Source organism: Stenella coeruleoalba, assembly GCF_951394435.1.
Source record: "Stenella coeruleoalba genome assembly, chromosome: 8".
NCBI lineage: Eukaryota > Metazoa > Chordata > Mammalia > Artiodactyla > Delphinidae > Stenella > Stenella coeruleoalba.
The window spans coordinates 4,730,558-4,753,474 of NC_137154.1; the positions used below are offsets into that span (position 1 = coordinate 4,730,558).

The 22,917-nt window shown below is 45.2% G+C and overlaps 1 protein-coding gene across 10 annotated transcripts in view; it reads right to left on the reverse strand.

The window, feature by feature from the left end:
• Window positions 1–418: 418 nt before the first annotated feature.
• The window catches only part of PPP6R3 (protein phosphatase 6 regulatory subunit 3), a 126,578-nt gene continuing 104,079 nt past the window's right edge, over window positions 419–22,917 (reverse strand). For 9 of the 10 annotated variants that reach the window (XM_079928836.1, XM_079928835.1, XM_079928838.1 and 6 more), the window contains 6 exons: window positions 19,319–19,440; window positions 14,897–15,050; window positions 13,401–13,507; window positions 11,846–11,996; window positions 5,691–5,810; window positions 965–2,453 (listed from right to left, as the gene is read on the reverse strand). In XM_079928836.1, the coding sequence (XP_079784962.1) occupies window positions 2,402–2,453; window positions 5,691–5,810; window positions 11,846–11,996; window positions 13,401–13,507; window positions 14,897–15,050; window positions 19,319–19,440 (706 nt within the window). In that variant the 3' untranslated portion in view covers window positions 965–2,401. Of the gene's footprint in view, window positions 724–964; window positions 2,454–5,690; window positions 5,811–11,845; window positions 11,997–13,400; window positions 13,508–14,896; window positions 15,051–19,318; window positions 19,441–22,917 lie in introns of those variants that run through there. The other variant, XM_079928831.1, reaches the window with a different exon arrangement.

A 22,917-nucleotide genomic window follows, 5' to 3' on the forward strand; every position in this document is an offset into this window, starting at 1 on the left:
CTCCTGCCATTTGGGCAGGACAAGCCCCCGAGCCCGCGGACAGCAGGCTCTTTCCTGGGTGCAGCTGCTCGGCCTCCCCGGCGCGGGATCTGGTGCACGCAGCACGAGAGCTGGTGTCAGGAAGCCTGACCCGTCAAAAACCAATGGTGGTTCTCTCATTAAGGCCCCACACCCTGTCTAGTTATTAGAGCCCAAGCAAGGTACAAGAGAAGACTTCTAGAAACAAAGAATCAGGCTTTATTTTGTTGTCGTTTTTTAATACAGGTATGGTGTAGTAGACATCTGTTAGTCTCGCATTCAGTATGGCCAACCCACAGAAATGAAAGTAGAAACTCAGTGAGCTTGTGCTCGCTCCTGCCCCCGGGGCTGACACCCTCCCACCCCCAACAGCCTTTGTGCTGCCCACCCATGCCCCCTCCCTGCCACGCGAGTCGAGCAGAACAAAACACCACCCCAAGGAGAAACCCTGAGTGCCCTTTCATCAGCAGTGGGTGGGATGAAATAAGACACCGTGTTTACCTTGGGTGGGATGGAGAAGCCAAGCAAATCCAGACGGTACAGGGGCAGCGCGTGCACCCCTGGAGCCAGGTCGGTGCCCACAAAGCTCTCCACCAGGCGAGACAAGAGCGTGCCGTCCTTCCACAGTCCCCGAGGTCCGGGCCGCATCAGTCAGCATCCTTGAGACAAGCGAAGGGCGCCCTGTCCTCTGGCAGTGCTAGAGTCCTGGGGAGAGCACCCGAGGACAGTGTCTTCTGAGAGGAGCTCCCAACAGAAAGGGTCCCTGAGGAGGCGCGCAAAGGCCAGGCACAGCAGCCCTGCCGTCTGTCCCAGGGGCACTGCCGACTCCACTGTCCTTGAGGGCTAGGTCTGCCTCGGGAAACCTCATGAAAGGTTTCCACACCATTTACAATGGAAAAGTAAATCAGAAATAAGGCATTAGACATTTGATTTTTTTATTTCCATATGCAATGTAATGTTTAGGCACGCTGCTTGGGATGCTACTTCTAAAAAAAATCGTTGGCCATTTTTCAGAATATCCTTTTGGTTTTAAATACTGGTCAGGAAAAACAAATGATGTAAAAATACGTGAATAATTTTCTATTACAGAAATGAAAAACTGATTTGCATCTAAAAGTGCAGGAGGTGAAGTAATTTAACCCTTTCACCAGACAATATGGCAATATACAATATATTGCTTCAGCTGTTTGAGAAGGCTGTGATGTATTTTTATACTGACATAGAAAATTATAAATTACACTGAATTAGTATCCATAATCACTATATATGTACACAAACCAGTTCTTAAAAAAAAATACACTGGTTTAGAATTTACGAGTGAAAACCTCACAAGGTACAGTAAAACAATTAACATGCTCAGGTGCCGGATTTTGATTTCTAGTTTAAAAACACTAGCCTGTAAAATGAACGCACTCTAATTCCATTAGCAGCACGAGCATTTTCCCACTGACTTGCCTAATATGATTTAGATATGTGAGATACGCAGATTGCTCTGAAACTTTCATTGGTGTTGCTTGTTAACAAGGTAAATTTTGGTGAATGGGTTAAAAGGCAGATGAACAACCAAAACAAAACAAAAAACAAAAACAAAACAAAACCCAAACCACAAGCCAGGTACACTCCAAATACCCTAGTGTTTCACCTGTAGGGATAATCAGTTCAAGCAAACGAGACTTTACCAGAACATGTGGCTTTACAATAACATCAGTTTATCAACTAAGCTGTAGCAATAAATACTTAATCTCTACCAATAGACTTACATTTTTTGATCCGCTTTAAACAATACAGAAAACAGTTACCAATCAAAAACTGGTTATAAAAAGAACACCAAGTATTTCTTATTCAAAATCACTTTTGTAAGTTAGAACAACCAAAATAACACTTAGAGGGCATCTCAATCCTATAACTCCTCGCCAACCTGGAAGAAAAATGAATTCAGAACTTTGTACAAGGTGAAAAATGTATGAAAACTGCCTAATACTTTGGTCACACTAATAATTGTCAAATAGTTATGTTTCAAATACAATAGATCTGTGTATTCACTTTTATAAAACTATTCTTACAGCCATTTTAACTATAGTATTACTACTATTATTACATGGGTGGCAAGATCTTATTTCACAGGCTACCCATTATTTAGAACAATACAATATAAACATACGCAAAAATTCTTGGTATTTGTCAATGTGCAATATTTGTACACTTCTGGGTTTCTCTGTACAACGTCTTAGACTCTAGAATATAAAGGTTGCTGGTCCTGATCCCTTGCAGAGTGAGTGCAGCAGCGGTGGCTCGGTGGGCTCCCGACGCAGCCCTGGACCCCGCACGGTGGCGCCTGCGGTCCCCGGTCAGCAGCAGCAGCAGCGGCAGCGGAGCTCGCTCATCATACGGGGCCGTTAACCGCCGCATCGCCCGGCATGCTCGACTGCTCAGTCCTGCGGGGTGAGACCAACTCCGTGTAGTTCCCCGAGGGTGGGGAGCGTTTATCTGAATATTGTCTACGCAGTGCCTAGCACAAAGCCTGCACTCAGCAGTTACTTCATGAAATGCTTCTTAAATGCATTTTCCTAAAGCTCCAGAAAATCTAACTGAACAGCTCTAAGCTTCAGCTCCGGTGAACTAAGCACTTAGCAAGGGCTGCAGAGGAGTGGGGGCTCCGTGAGACCCACCACGCCTCAGCCTCTCAGAAGCACAGGGACAGACTGGTCAGTGGTCCCCGAACCTTCAGGAGCTATTTGCTCATCCCTCCTTCAAAACAGCTCGTTCTCTGCTCTGTATATTGCAATCCATATAAAATTTCACTTGATAAAAATAGGGTTTTGCTACTGGGGGCTGGGGGTGGGGAACGACAAAAGTTTGTAAAAGGACCAACTTTGAGAACAAAGGTGTGCACTTTAACACGTGCTCCCCAGAAGCAAACATCAGGGGTGATGCTGTGGGGGGCGGGGGTGGGGGAGAGGGGGATATGAAAGGAACAAAGTGGCGACAGGGTACCCAGGACCTTCCTGCCGAACTACAGTGTGACCTACGTCTTATGAACGAGACTTGGGAAAAGATGTTTTGAGCTGAAATTGGGAAGCACAAGCACTCTTGAACCGGCACTCCAACTTTACAGAGTGCTCCAGACCCCTGCTAATCCTAACAGAGACCCACGAAGTTAGCTCCACTCACACAGCAGACTCTACCTACATTCCATGGTGTCTCAATGTATCACAGAGACACAGGCACCAGCATTCTGGAACCAGACACAGCCGGGCACATGCCCTGCCTTCGCCACTTACAAGCTGTATCTTAACCTCTCTCAGCTCAGTTTTCTCCCCCTGTAAAAGGGGGACAATAACCCCCGCCCCTGCAAAGAGGTAAGTATACAACGTATGCAAGGTACCTGTTTGCACACTGCTGGCACAGATACCATGCATACTTAATACTGAAAAATAAAATTTTGTGGCAATGAAAAGCTCTACGTGCAATAGCGCACATCTGTCAACCTCAAAAATAATATCTGGTTGTGACAGGAACCATCTCGGTAAGACTGCATACAGAAAGTCCCAAATGGCTATCTTCATTGTCAACAGTGCCGTAAGCTTTTAGAATGCACATGTGACACATCAGAAAACCTACCTCTGTCCCCGCCAAAACAGCAGCTCAGATGCCCCGACTGCCCTACCTAAAGTGGGACTTCTATTCCTTCATCCAGCTTTATTTATTCTTCATGTCCCTATATGTTATCTGTGGGGTCTGTTTTGCTACTGTTTTATCACCAGGCCTAAACCAGTGGCTGCTGCACTCATATGTGTGTTGGATGGAGGAAGGACAGGCAGACAAGTGATGCCCCCTCTTCTCCCACTGGCTCTCCCCACCTTTCTCCTCCACTGCCTGAGTCCTGCAGATCAGGAGAGGCAGGGCTCCACATCCCAGATGTGTCTCTGCACGAAGAGCAAGTGGGTCCCCCGAGGCAAACACTTCTGCACTCCAGAGCCCAGTAACCGATCCCACAGGCTGGCTGGATCACTCATGTCAGAGAAACCAAGAACACACTCCAGGAGCAACGACTCCAAAGTGGGACAGGTTAGATATCTTGTAGGCAGCTCTCCATATAAAGGAAATTTACAGGGAGACACTAGGGAGGTGACAATGACTGCTTAGGTTATTACACCTACAGAGGACCTTTGAAAAAACACACCAAACCCTAGGCAAAAAAGTGACTTGCCCAAACCCTTAGATGCACAGCTGGGGCTGGCTCCCCTGCAGCCGGAGTGCCATCCCGTCTCCTCCTCCCAAAGCCACCACTAGAGCCAGCACGCACAAGCAGTTCTTATAATTAATTTGTTTTATACACACACACAAGTTTTTAATTACACAAGCAAACCCCTCATCCCAGCTGTAATTTCCATGAGAGAAACAAAAGCAGGGTTTCCTACACTATGAACATACAGGTTTACTGACCAGTGAACAGAGAGTGCCCCCTGCTGGTTCCCACTGGTTACACTGCCCCTAAAATGCCTAGATTGGGGGGCATCAGGTGAGAGGGAAAGTACTTCTCGGAAATGGCTTTAAAAGTTACTTTATTCCTTATGGAAGGAATATACAAACTTGGATATATTTAATTAAAACAGTTCAGTCTGCGCAGCACTGAGCGAAGGTCCTTGTGGTCCAAGGGCAAGTCCTGAACTTCCCACACAAGCTCTGGAGCAACAGGAGGCCGCCCTCGCCCTGCCTGCGGGGCTGCACACAGCCCAGGGTGGCCCTTGCGGGCTGGGGCTCTGGCTAGGCCTGTCCCTCCAGACCACGGGCTCAGTCTAAGCAAAAGGTGACTAGAGGGCTTCCCTGGTGGCGCAGTGGTTGAGAGTCCGCCTGCCGATGCAGGGGACACGGGTTCGTGCCCCGGGCCGGGAATATCCCACATGCCACGGAGCAGCTGGGCCCGTGAGCCATGGCCGCTGAGCCTGCGCATCCGGAGCCTGTGCTCCGCGACGGGAGAGGCCACAACAGTGAGAGGCCCACGTACCGTAAAAAAAACAAAAAAAAAGTGACTAGACAGATAACGTCACATTTCAAATCCCTTGGCTCTGGTGGTGGGATTTTCACACTTCATCCGGACAAGATAAATATTTTGCAAAACAAAACCAAAGAGGGACTCATCTGAGAGTGGAGAGCATTTAGCCACACATATGAAAGGGTCTCCAGGAAAGCCCTCCCGTGTGTCACGTGGACACATCTGTGGGAACCGGGCACTAGGGAGCCGCTTGTGTGTGCCTGGCAGCTGGGTGACTATGGCACTGAGGGAACCCAATCCTGGAAGGGCTCAGTATCAGCCTCAACCTGGTGCCTCATCAAGAAAAAAAAAAAGGGGTGGGTGGGTGGGGTGGGGATATGCCAGCATGAGAGACCCTTCCAGCCCAAATAATTTCTCAAAGAGCCAGTGATGTTACTGAATCTCCGAAAACGAGTTAGTTTTCAGTTTCTGCAGTAGGAGATGAACTGTTACGTCTAAGTTCTCAGCTCAGTCACCCTGATTACCATTCGGAACTGAGAAAATGCTTCTGTGCAAGTCACTGAACACCTGAGGACAATGGTAACGACCCCCCACCGCCATAACAGCTTCCCTCCCAGCTCCCAGGAGACAAAGCCAGAGCAGGGCCCAGGCAGGATGGCCGGAAGCAGGTGGTTACCTCTGCTCTGGGCTGCTGCTGGGGGTCCGGGGGGCTGCAGACTTCCCCTCTGCCGTCTCCAGGCTCTCCGCCACATCTTTACAAGCAGCATCTTGAGAGGTAGACAGTTTTCCTTCCTCACTGCAGTAAAGAGGACGACAGGCAGCGTTAGACGCCCGACGCGGCAGCACCGGGTGGAGGAGGAGGGCGCATGCACTTGGCTCTGGAAGTCATGGCGGCCATGGATCCAAGCCCCGGGGCTGAGCATGCTGGTGGGTGGGTGGGATCACAGGGACCACAGACACGACTGGGAAACCATGGAAGGGGAGGATCACACACAACTGGGAGCCGGAAGAGGGACCATGTAATGCAGCTGGTGTCTGGTAAAGAATGGTCCCCCATCACTGTACATACCGGTAGGATTTCAACACTCTGAAGCCAAGTGTGCAAAACAGAAAAAGAAATGTACAAGAGTTTCAGAATACTCCTATAAATGAGGTATTTGGGGGAATAATATGTCCACGACTGCACATAAGCAGAACTGCAGACTCGGTGAAGGTGTCAAAGGAACCTGTTTGAAGGAATGAGTCTTTAGTTCAAGATTTCTGCCTTCAGGGCCAATCCCCCACCAGCTTGCTGGCTGACGTCGCGTGAGCCACGCAGCCTGAGCCAGGGTGAGCTCCCGAGCTGTCCTGACTGCGTGAGAAGGACAAACCATGAGGGAAAGAGAGCCAGGGACAGTGGCCAGAAAGGTAAAAACTGGTCCTGAGGGGTCACAGAGAGGCTTGGGGAAACAAAACATGAAAGGATGATTTTCCCCTTAGATAGAGCTCTTGCAGAGAAAGACAAGGAGCAAATGCTGTCAACTGTCTGTGGGCGGGGAATTTAGACTTCTGCCTATCTTGTGTCTGGCATTCCCATTTTGACGCAATTCAAGACGGCACTAAATTGAGCTTAAGGGCAGCTAAAGGTTCCCTCTGGGACAGTCCATCATTCTCAGTGTGGGGTCCTGTCCCAGATTTGCTTAGGAAAAACCTCACTTTAGGATGACTTCTCGGTGGCTTTCAGACGGGTCTGGCAACTTACAAGGAGGAAAGCGAACGGAAGTCTAGATCATGACTCCTCCTAATTTATCCCCATTCTCCACTCCCTGCCCACCAAAGCAACTATCCTGATGTGTTCAATACATGTTACTTTCATTCTTGTGCGTGTATTCTGAGACACATCACTGGCCTGGAACCGCACACCTCCCTGCATTTATCTCTGTACCAGCACAGTCTGGAGGGCCATCTTTTCCTGCTGCCTGTAGCACAGCATCCCACGGTGCACACCTCCCGTTCTACCGCGTTCTCACAGCGACCGGTGCCTCTGTGCACAGGGCTGCGCTGCCACTGCCTGCTGGGGCCCCAGTGGACCCGCTGGGACACTTCTCGGGGCTCTACACCCAGGAGTGGAAAATGCTGGTCATCCTTCCAGCCAGCATGCCCACCAGCAGGGCGACAGGACTCCTGTAGCCCCAGAGCCCCACCAATACTCAGCATTTCCCACCTTTCCAATTCCTGCCAGTCTAGTAAGAGGTGTCTGCTATGAATGAGTTTTGAGTATCTCTTCTTAGTTTTGCCCCTTTGGGTTTCCTTGTCTGTAAACTGCCTAATGATATTTTTTGCCCATTTTCTGATTTGGGTTTTCTACATCTCTTCCTTACTGGTTTGAATATTAAATGTTAATTTCTGACTGATTTACAGCTGTAAGCTTCCCCCCCTCAATTTGCCATCTGTCTCTTAATTTTGTCTACGATACTTTATTAGCCAGAAATGCTTAAATTTGATGTAATCCAATCCTATTCTTTGCATGAGGTTTATGCTTTTGGAGGTTGCTTTGTTTTGTTTTGAAAAAGAGTCCTTTTCTGTCCCCAGGTCAGGATACACTGCATTTTCTTCTAACTACCATGAGACTCTGGCCACATCACTTAACTCCAGTATATCATTTTCGTCATCTGGAAAGTGGGAGGATAGCCATGGTACTTATAGGGTCCTTGAAAGAAAGAAACGAGCTAACACGTGAAAAACATCTGGCACAGCGCCGGGCACACAGGAGGCGCTGCACGTGTGCTCTCACCCTTCGTGCTCAGGCTTCACTGAGTGAGCCCGCCTCCGTCACCTGCTGCGCCATCCGCCTTGGGACTGAGCTCCCTCTCACCACAGTGGCCCCTTTAGCTATCTGTGTGCTAATATTACACTGTTTTAAGTATTTTGACTTTGCAGCATGACCAGTACTGCCAGGGTAAGTCTCTTATTTAACCTTTCTATGGCTCTCTAAGCAATTTGGGAAACTTTTTATTCCACATGAATTTTAGAATATGCTTATCAGTGTCTTAAAAATCCAACTGAAATTGTGACTGGGACTGCACTAAACTTACAGATTAATTTGGTGATGGTGGGTCTCTCTGCAGCACTGAGCTGTCCCATCTCGTGATGGCCTTCACTTGTCCAGATCTTCTTCTGTGGCTCCTCTTATTAGCACTTTCGAGTTTTCTCTATAGATATCTGGGTTAAGATAATTCCTAAATAATTTATAGTTGGATGTATTTTGTGACTGGCACTTTCCTTTTTATTCTATATACAACCTAGTTGCCTATTACTGATGTAGAGAAAGGCTACTGATTTTTTAAATTGCTCTCTTACCTGGCAGCTTTGCTGAAATCTTACAAGTCTGCTACTGACCTAGCTGTAGTTGATCATTATCACCTGCAAATAATCAGTTTCATCACTTCCCATCTCATCTTTACCTATACCTCTATTTCTTTTTCCTTTCTTCTTAACACTCCCCAGGACTGCCTATACAGTGGCAGTGACAATGGGCATCCCTATTTGCTCCTTCCATGAAAGTTAATGCAACTAAAATTTCTTCATTAAGTACACTTTTTGGTGTAGTGTTTTGGTATTTAGCTTTTACCAAGTTAAGGAAATTCATTTCTCTTCCTGATTTGCTCAGTGTTTTAATCATATATAGCTTTTTTCACAAGCTTCATCAAAAACATCAAATGACCTTCTTTCACTCTATTAATATGCAGTGAATTACACTGACAGATTTCTTGATGCTGAACCATCCTTGCAGTCCAGGGATAAACTCTAACTGATCATTATGAATTAATTTTAGTATATTGTCGGGTTCAGTTAGCAAATATTTTATATAGGATGTTTGCATTTAATTTGCTTGTAAGTGACATAAGCTGATCATTTTCCGTAATTATCCTTATTTGTTTTGGAATTAAGATTTCACTGCCTCATAAAAAGATAAAGGCAGCTTTTGCACTTTTTCTATTTTCTGTAACAATTTAGATAGGAATTAATAGATTAACATGCATGGAGAGACTTCCCTGGCGTTCCTGTGGTTAAGACTGCACTCCCACTGCAGGGGGCATGGGTTCCATCCCTATTTGGGGAACTAAGATCCCACATGCCTCATGGCACAGCCAAAACAACAAACAACCAAACAAAAATGCATGGAATAGCACTGAATCATTACTGTCACTGACGCGAGGCTGAGGCTGACCCGTTAGTCTGCTCCTTGTTTTCCTCCACCAATAATGGCTTGTTTGTACTCTTTGTCAATTAAAAAAGTTATTATTAGATTGTGTCTCTTCCTTTGATATTAGGTTCTTCCTATATCCTGCTACTGCATGCTTCTTTGCTGGTTACGGCTTGTCTTTTCATTTTATTGTGTCTTTTGGAATACTAGAAATTAAATAAAGTCAAATTTATTAATCTTTCCCCTTATGGTTTGGCTTTTTTATGGTTAAGAAACCCTTTACCATAAAGTTGTAAGATACTCTCTTATGCTGTCTTCTGAAAGTTGTAGTTTTGCCTTTCATACTTATGTTGAGAGAGAGATTTAATCTTATTTTTCTCCAACATTGGATAATCACTATTCATTAGTCCCTTCCTTCCTCACCAGCTTATGTCACCCTAACACGTAAGTGTAGGGGGTCTGTCTGTCTATCTGTTTGTACAACTCTGTGCCTAGGTCACATGCATCATCTCAATAATAGTGAGTCTTGCTGCCTAATACCGTGAAGCCCCCTTACTTTACTCTCTTTAACATGATCTTGGCTATTCTTGGCTCCCCTTGGTCTTTCTCTGGGACTCTCACAATCTGCTTCTCCCTTTCATAAAAACTCCATTGGGATTTTGATGAGAAATACGTTCATTTTATAGATTAATTTGTTAAGAAATGCCAAAGATACCGTCCCATAGCAAACATGGTATATCTCCCTATTTATTTAGGCCTTTGTTTTTTTTCAGTCTTAGTTATCGACAACGTTTACCTTTTCATTTAAAAAGGGGGAGGGACACATCTAAGACATCTTGTGTTGGCTTATAAGGTGCAATTGATTTGTGGGTTCATCCAGTAAACTTGTTAAACTTTCCTCATAATTCTAATATTTACCTATAGATTCCACTGGAATTTTTTATGTAGAAAATCATAACCTACAAACAAACAGTAACCATTTTATCTCTTTCAAATCTGTTTTTATTTATGCTGCATGTGCTAAGACCAGCAGCACAGTGCTGAAGAGAAGCAGTCACTGCAGGGTTCGCTGTCTGGGTCATGTCTTTGAAGGGACTATTTCTTCAAAATAATGCTTCACCGTTAAGAATAAAGTCTGCTGTAGACTTTCAGTAGACACTTTTATCAGTAGCTATTTTCTATTCCTAGGTTGCTAAATAGTCACAAACAACTTTAATTTTTATCAAATGCTTTTCTGTCTACCGAAGGTCCAAAGGGTTTTTATCCTTTTATCTGTGAATTACCTTCAATAATCTTTACAATGTTATAACATCCTTACATTCATGCGATACATCCTTGGTCATGACTTAAAAACACATTGCTGGATTTGGTTTGCTAGCTTTTAACTTTAAATTGCTCTACATATAGACCCACATGTGAAATTAGCCTACAACTATTTTTTCTTTCATACTTTGCTTGACTTCATGAGTTGGGAAGCATTACTTCTCGTGATCTGAAAGGGTCTGTGTAAGATGGAGACCAGAGCTCTAAGCACTGGTTTAGTTGCAGTCTGTAGGTTTTTTTTGTTTTGTTTTTGTTTTGCGGTACGCGGGCCTCTGACTGTTGTGGCCTCTCCCGTTGTGGAGCACAGGCTCCGGACGCGCAGGCTCAGCAGCCATGGCTCACGGGCCCAGCCACTCTGCGGCATGTGGGATCCTCCCCGACCGGGGCACGAACCCGTGTCCCCTGCATCGGCAGGCAGACTCTCAACCACTGCGCCACCAGGGAAGCCCAGTCTGTAGGTTTCGATAGAACTTTTTCATTACTCTTTCAGTTTTAAGTTTTTCATCTTCATTATGATTCCTTGTTGATCCATGAGTTTAGAAGTGAGGCTAATTTCCAAATATGTTTTTTTAAAGCTATCATTTTGCTACTGAATTCTGCTGACTGCATTATGTCTGGAGAAAATGATCTGTATAGTACCAAACCTTTGGCTTAGATGGTCCAAGCTTTGCAGCCTGCCTGTATCCAGTGCAATTCCTATCATGGCTAGAAATTGTCAGTTTTTTATACTCACGTATTTTGAATCCATCAGTGTTCTGAACCTACAGTCTTCTAAACACTATTAAAAGGGGAGGGGTGGGACTTCCCTGGCGGTCCAGTGGTAAAGAATCCTCCTTACAATGCAGGGGACGCGGATTTGATCCCTGGTCAGGGAAGATCCCACATGCCGTGGGGCAACTAAGCCCGTGTATCACAACTACTGAGCTCGCGCACCTCAACTAGAGCCCGCATGCCGCAAACCACAGAGCTCGCGTGCCACAACTAGAGAGAGAAAAACCACACGCTACAACTAGAGAGGAGCCCGCGCGTCGCAACGAAAGATCCTGCGTGCCTCAATGAAGACTCAACGCAGCCATGAATAACTACATAAATAATCTTTAAAGAAAACGGGGGGGGGGGGGGAGGACCACTTAATGAACCAAACTCCATCTCTTTGTTAAGATTCAATGAATTTAACGGAGATATTAGAAAGATGTCAGGCTAATGTCTGAACCCACATTTGAATCAAATTAAAGCTGTTAATATCTGCGGTCTCTGTCCCCTCTGCCTCCCCCCGCCCCTCCAACAACCTGCAGCTGCCAGCACACTGTAGCCCTGGTTACCTTTTGAAGACCGCGGTTTCTGTCTTGGCATCCACAGTGAGGCTCAGAGTTTCCTTCACGCCGCCATTCATCACTGTCTCAGTTACCTTGTCTGTACTTTCTGCATCCTCCTCTCCATCAGAGCTGGCTTCCATGGCCACACTGCCTGGCGCTGAAAAGGACACACAGCTGAATGTCACGAACATCTGTGCAGACCCAGCCACCCAACGTTACCTCTACTGCTTGAAGAAGAAGGAAAGTGACATGTTCTGCCTGTTGCTGCCTCTTAGCGATGCCCACAGGAGAGAAGTTGCGTGGGTTCCCCACAGCGTAGGACTGGTGAGTCCCCCCGTCTCCCCAGCTACCTGCACACCCAACTTTCTCCCAGTCAACTCTCCTGCCCCTCATGTTCTCCAGTTCCCAGCGCAGGACAGGTGGTCGTATATTCTACAACCACAACCCACCAGAACCCAGTTCATGGTTTATCCATGCACCCTTCTCATTCATCCTTCTCCTCTCACTTGTCCCACACTTGGGTCCTATTCTTTTCTTTTTTTAAAGTTACCTTTTTGTGGTTCCCTGTGGATTATTTCTTTGTTCTATAAGAGGGAACCATGGGGTATACTGGTTATGAGTGTAGGCTCTGAAGTCAGACTTCCTGAATTCACACCCAGCCTTACCACCTTACCACTTACCAACCTCAGAGCCCAGGGCAAAGAACCCAACCTATGCCTGAGTTTTCTTATCCACAAAATGGGGGTATTTGAAGCCACCTGTAGAACCGCTGAGGGACAAATTATGTCATCTATATACAGAATGTTTACAAAATACTAATTTCTGGCTTTATTAATTTCCTGCCCCTTGGGTCCTGTGCCCTCTACCTGTACCCTCATTTCCTTTCTAAGGACTGGCTTCTCTGTTTCCTCCACATACTATCCACGCCCACTCCTTGCCCCCTCACTAACCTCCGTGCTCTCCCCCCACCTCCCACACCCCTCATCAGGTTGAAAATAGTTCAGGGCCTACGCAAGGAACAAGTGCATGTTTTGAAAAAGATAGTCACTGGATACCCTTGACCATTTCACCTATTCACAAAGGTGGGAAGGAAATAAACCACCAGAGAGCCTGAAATGTGCCCAGACATACACATATGCACCAAGAAAGCAAACTCCAAGGGACGAAAGAGCTGGGTGCAAGATGGGTTTGGAGCACACATGACTAGTTCTGGTTTTATTCACCCTGGGTGCTGTAAGCTAGGCCATTCATCCTTTCTGGGCCTGTTTCCTTTCCTGTCTTGAGGGAACCGCATGACTGGTAACTTAGATCCCTTACTGTTCTAGGATCAGCATGCTGTGGTTCTGGCAAACATACACAACTTCTTTTCCTCAATAGCCCTGCTCACATCAGACCCACCATCTCATTTTCCTGGGTCCTTGGAGCCCCTGAACTTTTTTAAAAACCTGCTTTGTGGACAAAGACAACTTTTCCGATCTAGAAAACTCAGCATAAAGTTATAGTGTGAACCACCACCAAAGGAGCGGCCCACAGGCTGTGCCTCGGCGCTCTCTGCACCCACCTTCCGGCTGCACTGCCAGCGCAGCCACACTGGGCGCCAGCGGGCCCACTGGCTCCGTGCTGGTCTCCATTTCCACTGGAGAACTGCTCCTTAAAGAGTCTTTTGTACTTTTAGAAGAGAGAAAATTCAGAGGTTAGCAGTGGGAAACAGACGTCAGTTATCATTATTCCCAAAAAACCTTTGAACATCAGTTCCAGTTCCACTGGGGAGACACAGTTGGTTATAGACTCCAATGAATGACACACAGATCTAAGCATGGACGGCGGCTTGGAGTAGCAGATGAGTGTGGGTGGGCCGATATTCTGCTAAATCAGCAGGGCAGTCACACAGGGACTTCTCAGAGGTTTCTAGACAGTTTCAAAATGCCCCCAGCCCCTCATGGTCACATAATCACCAGGCTCCCAGGGCTGGCACAGCAGTGTGTACACTGTACAATATGAACTGTATCTGCAGTGCCATTTTTACAAAAATCCTTATCACCTCAAGTCAAACTGCCTAGAGGGCCTGGCCCTCCTAATGATATTTAATGAGAAAACACGGCCTGTGCACAAGGGCTTGTAAAGGTAAACAAGATGCTCCAACAACATTCTCAAGTAACCAGAAGAGCAAGAGCTGGAAACCTGATTGTCCTGCACTGGAAGAGTCAGTGAAGTAACTCATCATATTTTGGAGATATTTTCCATAAATCTCACTTTTACCTCTGAATAACGGCTCGCTGCTATTATTAGAGGTGCTGTAAGGTCGCCTCTTTGGTTTGTCTGTAACGGTACATGCTAGTTCATAACAGTTTGTCTTCGTATCTTTTCCATTAGCAGTGACTGTTTAAAAGCGTCACTGGTTAATGGGGAAAGCAACGAAGTCTTTCAAATGGGGTGCTGGAGATTGATTGTTTTTCAGTAGATGAAATAAAACAACGTTAATCAAATCAAAGTAAGTCTAACAAGACATGAAGTCCATGGTTAATACTCAAATGCTGACAATATTATTCAGGAAAACTTCAAAATGACAGGTTGCTGTTACTGAGAATTACAGTTAACAAGATTGACAGCCATACCTGTCACACCCCTTAATTTACAGCACTAGACCAGCTACAAGCGAAATACAAGCTCGTATTATCTATTCAATTCAAGATATATTCTGCATTTTTCTGTAATATTCCACACTGAGGTGTCTGCCAGGAATTCTTTGGCTTCACCTTGTTCCCAAGCCTGTCCCGACACCTTCATCAGCACTGTGCTGACTTGCTGGCCGTATCTCCCCAGCCTACTTTGTTACGATCTACTCCTTTCCCAGTTCATCCTGGATGAAAGGAGGAGGAGGACTGTTCTTCTTGTAACTCATAGCTGTGTCAATCCCTCCCCCTGCTGATGCTCTACCTTGTTTAAGGCACTATATTCAACTTGGAAGAAAATCAAGGTGACCAACAGTGTCAACAACACCCATGGCATCCTCGGTTCTCCTGTGGAAAGCTTTAGAGAGCTGGCGCACATGCTCACCTCAGGGAAGACGCGAACTCGGAAAAAGAAGCCCAGCCTGTCTCCTTAGTCGGCACTGGCTCCTCTGTGCTCCAGACGTCAGAGCCCACAGAGTCTAAGGGAGCACCGTGCGTTGTCTCCATGGGGACATCAAAGCTGGCTGACCAGCTGGGCGCTAAAAGGAGGGGAAGGATTTCATTTTGAGAACACCTCAGTAGTTTACTGTAACACAAGTTATTTTTCAAAAACAGATGTGCAATGATGACAAGCCCCCAGCTGTGGGCCAAGGGCGCTCGAATACACCGTGGGTAGAAGCGGACATGGTACAGCCACTTGGAGGGCAGTTTGGTGACATCTACCCTATTATAAAACTGTGTGTTCCCTTTGATCCCTTGGCAATTCCTCTCTATGATTTTTTTCCAATAGAGATTATCACACAAGAATACAAAGCCACACATAAAAGAACACGTTGATGTTAATTTTTTAATTTTGTCAAATGTACCAAGGTTATATTAACATCAGGAGGAAGATGGGTGAAGGGTATACAGCCACTCCCTGACAACCTCTGCAACCTTTCTGTAAATCTAAAATTATTCCAAAATAAATAGTTTATTTTTTTTAAAGAAAAGCATGCCGGCTATTCAACTGCAGTAAACTGGAAACAACCTTAATGCTTCCCAGTCCACGCCCGGCCACGCTCCACACTCATGCTTTCCACGGCCGCCCTGCAGTCTACTACCATTAGCACAAACAACAGCAAGGCTTCCTGTGACATAATAAGGAATATGTGTTTGGTCTCTGACCACCCACCCCCCAAACCCTTGGAACCTCTGAAGTGACAGACGGGTGCTGATGAGATGACTGGCGGCTGGGGGCTCCTGGACAGCCGCAGGGTGGGGGCCGGCGAGGGGCAACCAGGTGGCGAGAGGGTTGGAACTTTCAGACCTAGCCCACCAACCCTTCCCCCAACCTTCCGGAAGGGCAGAGGGGCTGGAAGTCAAGTTAATCACTAATGATCGATGACTTAATCGATCATGCCCACTTAACGAGGTCCCCATGAAAACCCAAACTGCCGGACTTCAGAGCTTCCGGGGTGGCGACGGGGTGGCACATCACAAACTCCATGGGGATAGAAGCTCCTGTGCTTGGGGCCCTTCTGGGCCTTGTCCTATTTACTTCTTCATCTGGCTGTCCATTTGTATCCTTTAAAATATCCTTTGTAATAAATTGGTAATAGTAGATAAAGTGCTTCTCTGAATTCTATGAGCGGTTCTAGCAAATAATCAAACCCAAAGAGGTCACGGGAACTCCCTATTTATAGCCAGTTGGTCAGAAGTACTGGTTGGGATGGGGCAGCTATCTTGTGGGACTGAGCCCTTAACCTGTGTGGTCTGACTCTAAGCCCACGTAGTCTGTGCCTGAACGGAGCTGCACAGGACACTCAGCTGGTGTGGAGAAACGGTCTGTGTGGGAAACTCACACATTTGGTGTCAGAAGTGAAATTCTGAAAGTAGAGAGGAGTTTTTTTCTTCTTGACTCTCTAGGTCCTGCAGGCACAGGAGTGCGTTCAGAGGTGGGAGTGGCGGGACTGCAGGGGCGCTACTCCCTGTCTGTGCTGCTCCTCTCATGTTGCAGTTTGGGTCCAATCTGCCGGTCTCTGTTTAAATGTCGACACCTGAGATGTGTCCCTTCAGATGGAATCAGGTCTGTTTGTTTGCTCGCTCTCATCGCACACCATGCTTTCCTTCACAGTACTCAATGCTGAGTCCCCAAATCCTTGCTGGGACAAGCTGGGTGTGGGGACCACTGTTCTTTATCAGGGATGTTTTCTATCACAATCTGGAAGCTCCAGGCTGTAAGCAAGGAATGCTAGACTAGGGAATCTGCTAGCTATTTGGGGATTCTCCTCGAGACAAATGACCAAGAAGTACCTGTGTACAACAGAAGTGTACCAATTTTACAGACACACCACCTTACTGTGACTCTGGGCAAGTTATTTAACTCCCCTTAGCCTGGGTTTCCTCATTTGTTCAATTTGGATATGACCATCTGCTTAGTCCTGAGGGTTAAATGAGGGCCTGCTTCCTGCACTGCACTCTGTGTGTGTGCGGCTGGGCTCCACTGGCACTGAGAAGGGATGATACCTCAATGTCTGAAAACCTCACCTGCAACCTTAGAAGGGTCAATCTGACAGGCATTTTTGCCTGCCCACCATATGCAAAGTTCTAGACTCATTCCATCCAAGTCAAAGTTCCACTTCATAACTAAATTAGGCTACACAAAAATGACTTTCCTGTTGTTGTTATCATTCTGGGATATTCTTTCCCAGATTAGCTCCCCAGAATTAGTCTAACATTAAAAACTCAACAGTCCCGAAAACCACTGAAAGAAGCCATGGAGATTGCTGGGGATGGCGGAGGCTCTCCAAGTCAGGGGGGTGAGGCAGCTCAGAGCCCTAGGAGAGGAGCACCCCCCCATTCCCCGGCCCCTCCTCGACCCCTGTGGACCTGTCAGTGCAAAGGAAGCCCTTCCCAAGGAGCAGAGTCAGGAGGGCTGAGACCTGTAAGGCCACACCCCATCGAGTAAGGGTGAATGGGACCTTCATCCAGGATGCTCCCCCTCCATCTCTCCCTGTCCCCACACCCAGCTCCAGCGTCACCGTGACAGTGGTAGTGAATCATACCAAGTGTGTGGTCTCTCTCCAAGTCACTTATCACCCACCCAGTGACCTCAAAGAACCACAGACTCTGAAATATTATTCAGCCTTAAAAAAGAAGAAAATCCTGCCATACGCTCCAACATGGATGACCCTGGAGGGCATCATGATAAGGGAAATACACCAGTCACAGAAGGACAAATACTCTGTGATTCCACTTAGATGAGGTCCCTAGGTCTGTGATTCCACCTAGATGAGGTCCTCTCTGTCACAGAGACAGAAGGTAGAATGGTGGCTGCCAGGGGCTGGGGCAGGGGGAATGGGGAGTGGTTATTTAATGGGTACAGCTTCAGCCTTGCAAGACAAAAAAAGTTCTAGAGGATCTACTGCACAATAATGTGAATATACTCAACACTACTGAACCGTACACGTGAACACACACACATTCTAGAGCTAAAAGATCAGGGTCTCCAGCCTGTCTCTTTCTCGCTGCTGCCTGGCCCCTGTCCTGATCAGCCCTCACCATTTCTCACATGTAATGGCGAGTCTCTTGCTGGTTTTCCTGTCTCCAGTGTGCCCTTTCTAATCCAGCTCTCACGCTGCTGCCCACAGTGATCATCTCCAAACAGATCAAATACTGTAATTCTTAGTAAAACCCTCAGGAGGAGGATTACTGCCTTCAGGATAAAATTCTCCTCTGGCCTCTGGCCTCACCTCCACCACCTCACCCTTTTCTTGAGCTACATTAAACAGCTCTGCGCCTTCATATGAGTTGCCTTCTGTGCAAACTGACTGATCCCTACTTGTCCTTATTATGCATCCCATTCTCTGGGAGGTCTCTGCAGGTGCCTGGGGTGAGCCGGGCCCCCCGAGCTCCCCCGGCCCGCCATCCTCATCACACTGGATGGTAAACCTCTCCATTTCGTCAGTAGGTTCTAAGCTCCTGGCACACAGGAGGAACCTGATAAAGGCGTGCTGATTTGAACGGTATCACGTCCTCGTGAAGAAGGTGAGCTGGAAAAGGAGTGAGAGGACAGAGGATCTGTACTTCCTCTCTGGCTCTCCGTTTTTGGGTCTGTAACACGTGGGATTTGCTGGATTACTGCTAAACTCTGAGGTTACGAGGAGGTTGAACCTGACCTCCAGAGCTGGGTTTCAGCCTCTGGAACTGAGTCATAAAAGGCCTTCCTGGGTAACAGGAAGCCCTTTCAGCCTTGAGGAAAGCCCTAGTAGCAACCCGCATGGCTCTTGCACAAAAAAATTTGTCTGGACTCTTAGAAGTTAACAGTATTTTTATAATGCCAGCTAACACAAGTCTTCTTAGCAAGCAGCAAAACATAAATAAGCACTTAGCTGGACAAGTTTTAGGATTACAGGGTTCATAAACAAACCATGGAGAACCCATTTAAAACTGTTCGAGCTTTAAGGTGTTTCCTCTGGTTTAAGTGCACTCCTGATTCTACAGATCAGTCTTTCCTCATCTTTCCAGAATCTACGGCCTTTCCCCTTTTGCTCTGGTACCCAGTCTCTGTAGCCAGAGGATGGACCTACCAGTGTGCTCTATCCTCTAGCCAGACTCACACAGAAGGTTTCCAAACCGTAAAGAGATGCTCTCCCATCAAAGGTGTAACTTGCTCCTTCCCTTAGGCCCAGTCCTTGAGACTTAAACCTTCAAGGGGACTCAAATGACAACATGTGCTTCAACTTAACTATTCCTTCAGAAGACATCTCAGATACTGTAGGCTATCTCCAACACACAGCGGCTGATACGGAAGAAGGCAACTTACGTTCATTCAGGTCTACCTCCATTTTATCCTCTGTGTTGGCGCTACTGGATTCAAACAAGTCTTGTTTTGCTCCATCTTCTTCTTCAGAGTCTGTACTTTCCTCACTGTCTGTACTCCCCGAGCTAAGGAAAAAAGGACCAAAATATTTAATGTTGCCTGTCGGCCACCAACTAAATCCAAAGAATTCAAAAGTCCTCCAACAACAAAAAGATCGTACTGCACTTCACCTGGATCCAATCTGCCCGTCATTCTGTTAAGACTGATCCTACTCTGGGTCTCCCGCTGTTCTCCCACTTGGGCTTTGCTTGAAGACACAGATCATAATCTAAACAACTGCATTGTTTGGAGGGTGCGTGGAGGTGTCCCCTGGTGGCGTGAATCTGCATTTCCCTAATTACCAAGGATGCTGAGCTTCTTCTCAAGTGCTCATCTTCTTTTCTCAAGTGTTCTTTTCACATCTTTAGCCTATTTTAAAAATTGGGTTGTCTTTTTTATTACTATAGAGTTACGAGAGTTCTTTATATGCTCTACACAGAAGTCTTCTATCAGATATATGATTTGCAAATGTTTTCTCTTGGTGTATGCTTTGTCTTTTCATTCTCTTAAGTGTCTTTTGAAGAACAGAAGTGTTTAATTTTGATAAAGTTTAACTTATCAAAATTTTCTTTCATGTACAGCACTTTTGGTGTTGTATCTTAGAAATCTTTGCCTAACCCAAGGTCACAAAGATTTTCCAGTATTAAGTTTTCTGGTTTTATGTCTTACATTTAGGCCTAAGATCCATTTTGGGTTAATGTGTATATACAGTAAGAGGTATGGACTAAGTTCATTTTTTTACATATAGAAGTCCAACTGTTCCAGCACTATGTCTTCCAAAGACTATCCTTTTTCCACTGATCTGCTTTTGCACCTCCACCATGAATCAGATGTCTACATATGTGTGCAGGTCTACTTACGGGTTCTCTGTTCTGTCCCCCTGATCTATTCCCTGTCTTAATTACTGTACCTTGAAGTCAGGTAGTGTTAATACTCTAATGCTGTTCTTAATGAAAACTGTTTTGGTTATTCTAGGTCCTTTGCATTTTCATATGAATTTAAAAATCAACTTGTCAACAGCTACCAAAAAAACCTGTTATGATTTTGTTTGGGACTGCACTGAATCTAGATCAATCTGGGGAGAACTGGCATCTTAACAATATTAAGTCTTCCAATTCTTAAACATTTATCAAGTCTTGATTTCTCTCAGCTGTTCTATAATTTTCAGTGTATGGCCCTTGCATGTCTTTTGTCAGATTTACCCCTATATATTTAATATTTTGATGCTACTGTGAATAGTACTGTTTAGTAATTTTAATTCTAATTGTTGGCTGCAGTACGTAAAAATACAATTATATTGATCCAAGATTGTGCAATCTTGCTAAACCCACTTTATTGTTCTAGTAGTCTTTTCGTCGATTACAACACATTTTCTACATAGATAGTAACATTGTCTATGAACAAAGGTAATTTTATCTTTTCCTTTCCAATCTAGAAACCATTTATTTCTTTTTCTTGACTTACTGCACTGGCTAGAACCTCCAGCACAATACTGAAAAGCAGTGGTAAGAACAGATATCCTTGTTTTGTTCCTGACCTTGGGGGGAAATCATTCAGTCTTTTACCATTAAGTATGATGCTCACTGTAGGTTGACTGGAGAAGCTTTAAACAAGTTGAAGACATTCTCTTCTATCTCCAGTTTGCTGAGCATTCCTATCAGGAATAGATGTTGGATTCAGCCACATGCCTTCTGAATGATTTTCAAATGTTAAACCAACTCTGCATTGCTGGAATAAACCTTGCATGGTCATGACGCATCGTTGCATTTATTTGCTATAATTTTTAAAGGAGTTTCTGTACCTATGCTCATGAGAATAACAGGTCACTTTTCTTTTCATATCATGTAATGCAATGCCAGCTTTTGGTATCAAGTTACAATGATGTGGCTTCACAGCATGAGATGGGTACTATTCCCTCCTTTTGAATTTTCTGGAAGCTTTTGTACAAACTGGTGTTATTTCTTCCTGAAATGTTTGGTAGAATTCACCAAAGACAAACCATCTGGACCTTGAGTTTTTCTGTGTGTATGTGGGAAGTTTTATACTAAAAATTCAACTTCTTTGATACAGGACAACTCGGGTCATCGTTTTTTGCTTGAGATTTGGTAGTTTGTGTCTTTCAAAGATCACCTATGTTGTCAGATTTATTGGCATAGAGTTGCTCCTAATATTCCTTATTACCCTTTTAGTATCTGTAGAATCTGTAGTGATGTCATCTCTCTTGTTCCTGATATTAATAATGTGTATCTTCTCTTTTTTCCTTGAACCATTCTGTCTAGAGGTATATCAGTTTTATTAATCTTCTCAAAGAACAACTTTTAGTCATGACTCATTGATTACAATGGTTTTCCCTACTGTTTTTCTGTTTTGTATCTCTAGTCATTTCTTAAGGTGGAAGTTGAGGTCACTGATTTGAGATGTTTCTTCTTTTTTAATGTAAGCAGTTAGTGCTAAAAATGATCCTTTAAGTACTGTTGCAGTTGCAAGGTCCAAATCCTGATATACTGTATTTTCACTTTCTTTCAATTCAAAGTACTGTGCAACTTCCCCTGTGATTTTTTAAATGTTTCTTTTTGGTTAAGATTGATTGATTGATTATTTATTCATTTATTTAATTTATTTATTTTTGGCTGCATTGGGTCTTAGTTGCAGCACATGGGATATTCGTTGAGGTATGCAGGCTCTTTGCTGCGGCATGTGGGCTTCTCTCTAGTTGTGGTATGCAGGCTCCAGGGCACGTGGGCTCTGTTGTTGTGGTGTGTGGGGTTCCAGAGCACATGGGCTCTGTAGTTTGCGGGAGGCAGGCTCTCTAGCTGAGGTGCACGAGTTCAGTAGGTGTGGCCCACAGGCTTAGTTGCCCCGTGGCATGTGGGATCTTAGTTTCCTGACCAGGGATCGAACCCGCGTCCCCTGCATTGTAAAGCAGATTCTTTACCACTGGACCACCAGGGAAGTCCCTCCCCTGTGATTTTTTTCTTTAACTCATGTGTTATTTGTTTCCACATATTTGGAGATTTTCTAGAGATCTGTTACTGATTTCTAATTTAATTCTATTGGGGTCAGACAGTGTATTTTGTATGACTTGAAACATTTTTACTGAGACTTGCTTTATGGCCCAAATATGATCTCTCTTGGTAAATATTTCATGTATACTTGAATATATTTACTGGGAGAGGCGTACTGAAATATCTGAATATAATTGTAGAATCTGCCTATTTCTCTTCACAGTTCTATCAGTTTTTGCTCTATTTTGAAGCCCTGTTATTAGATATGTAGACATTTACAACTGGCATTATGTCCTTCTAATAACCCCTTTATGACCTTTCCTTTATCCTTTTCCTTTGAAATCTACTTTAATATTAATATAGATCCCTCTACCTTTAATTTTAACGTGTTTAAAGTTTTTTTTTAATTTAAGTTTTTAAATAATTTATTTCCCATCTGCAGCATAAATCAGGCTTTTTTTTATTTTGGCGGTACGCAGGCCTCTCACTGTTGTGACC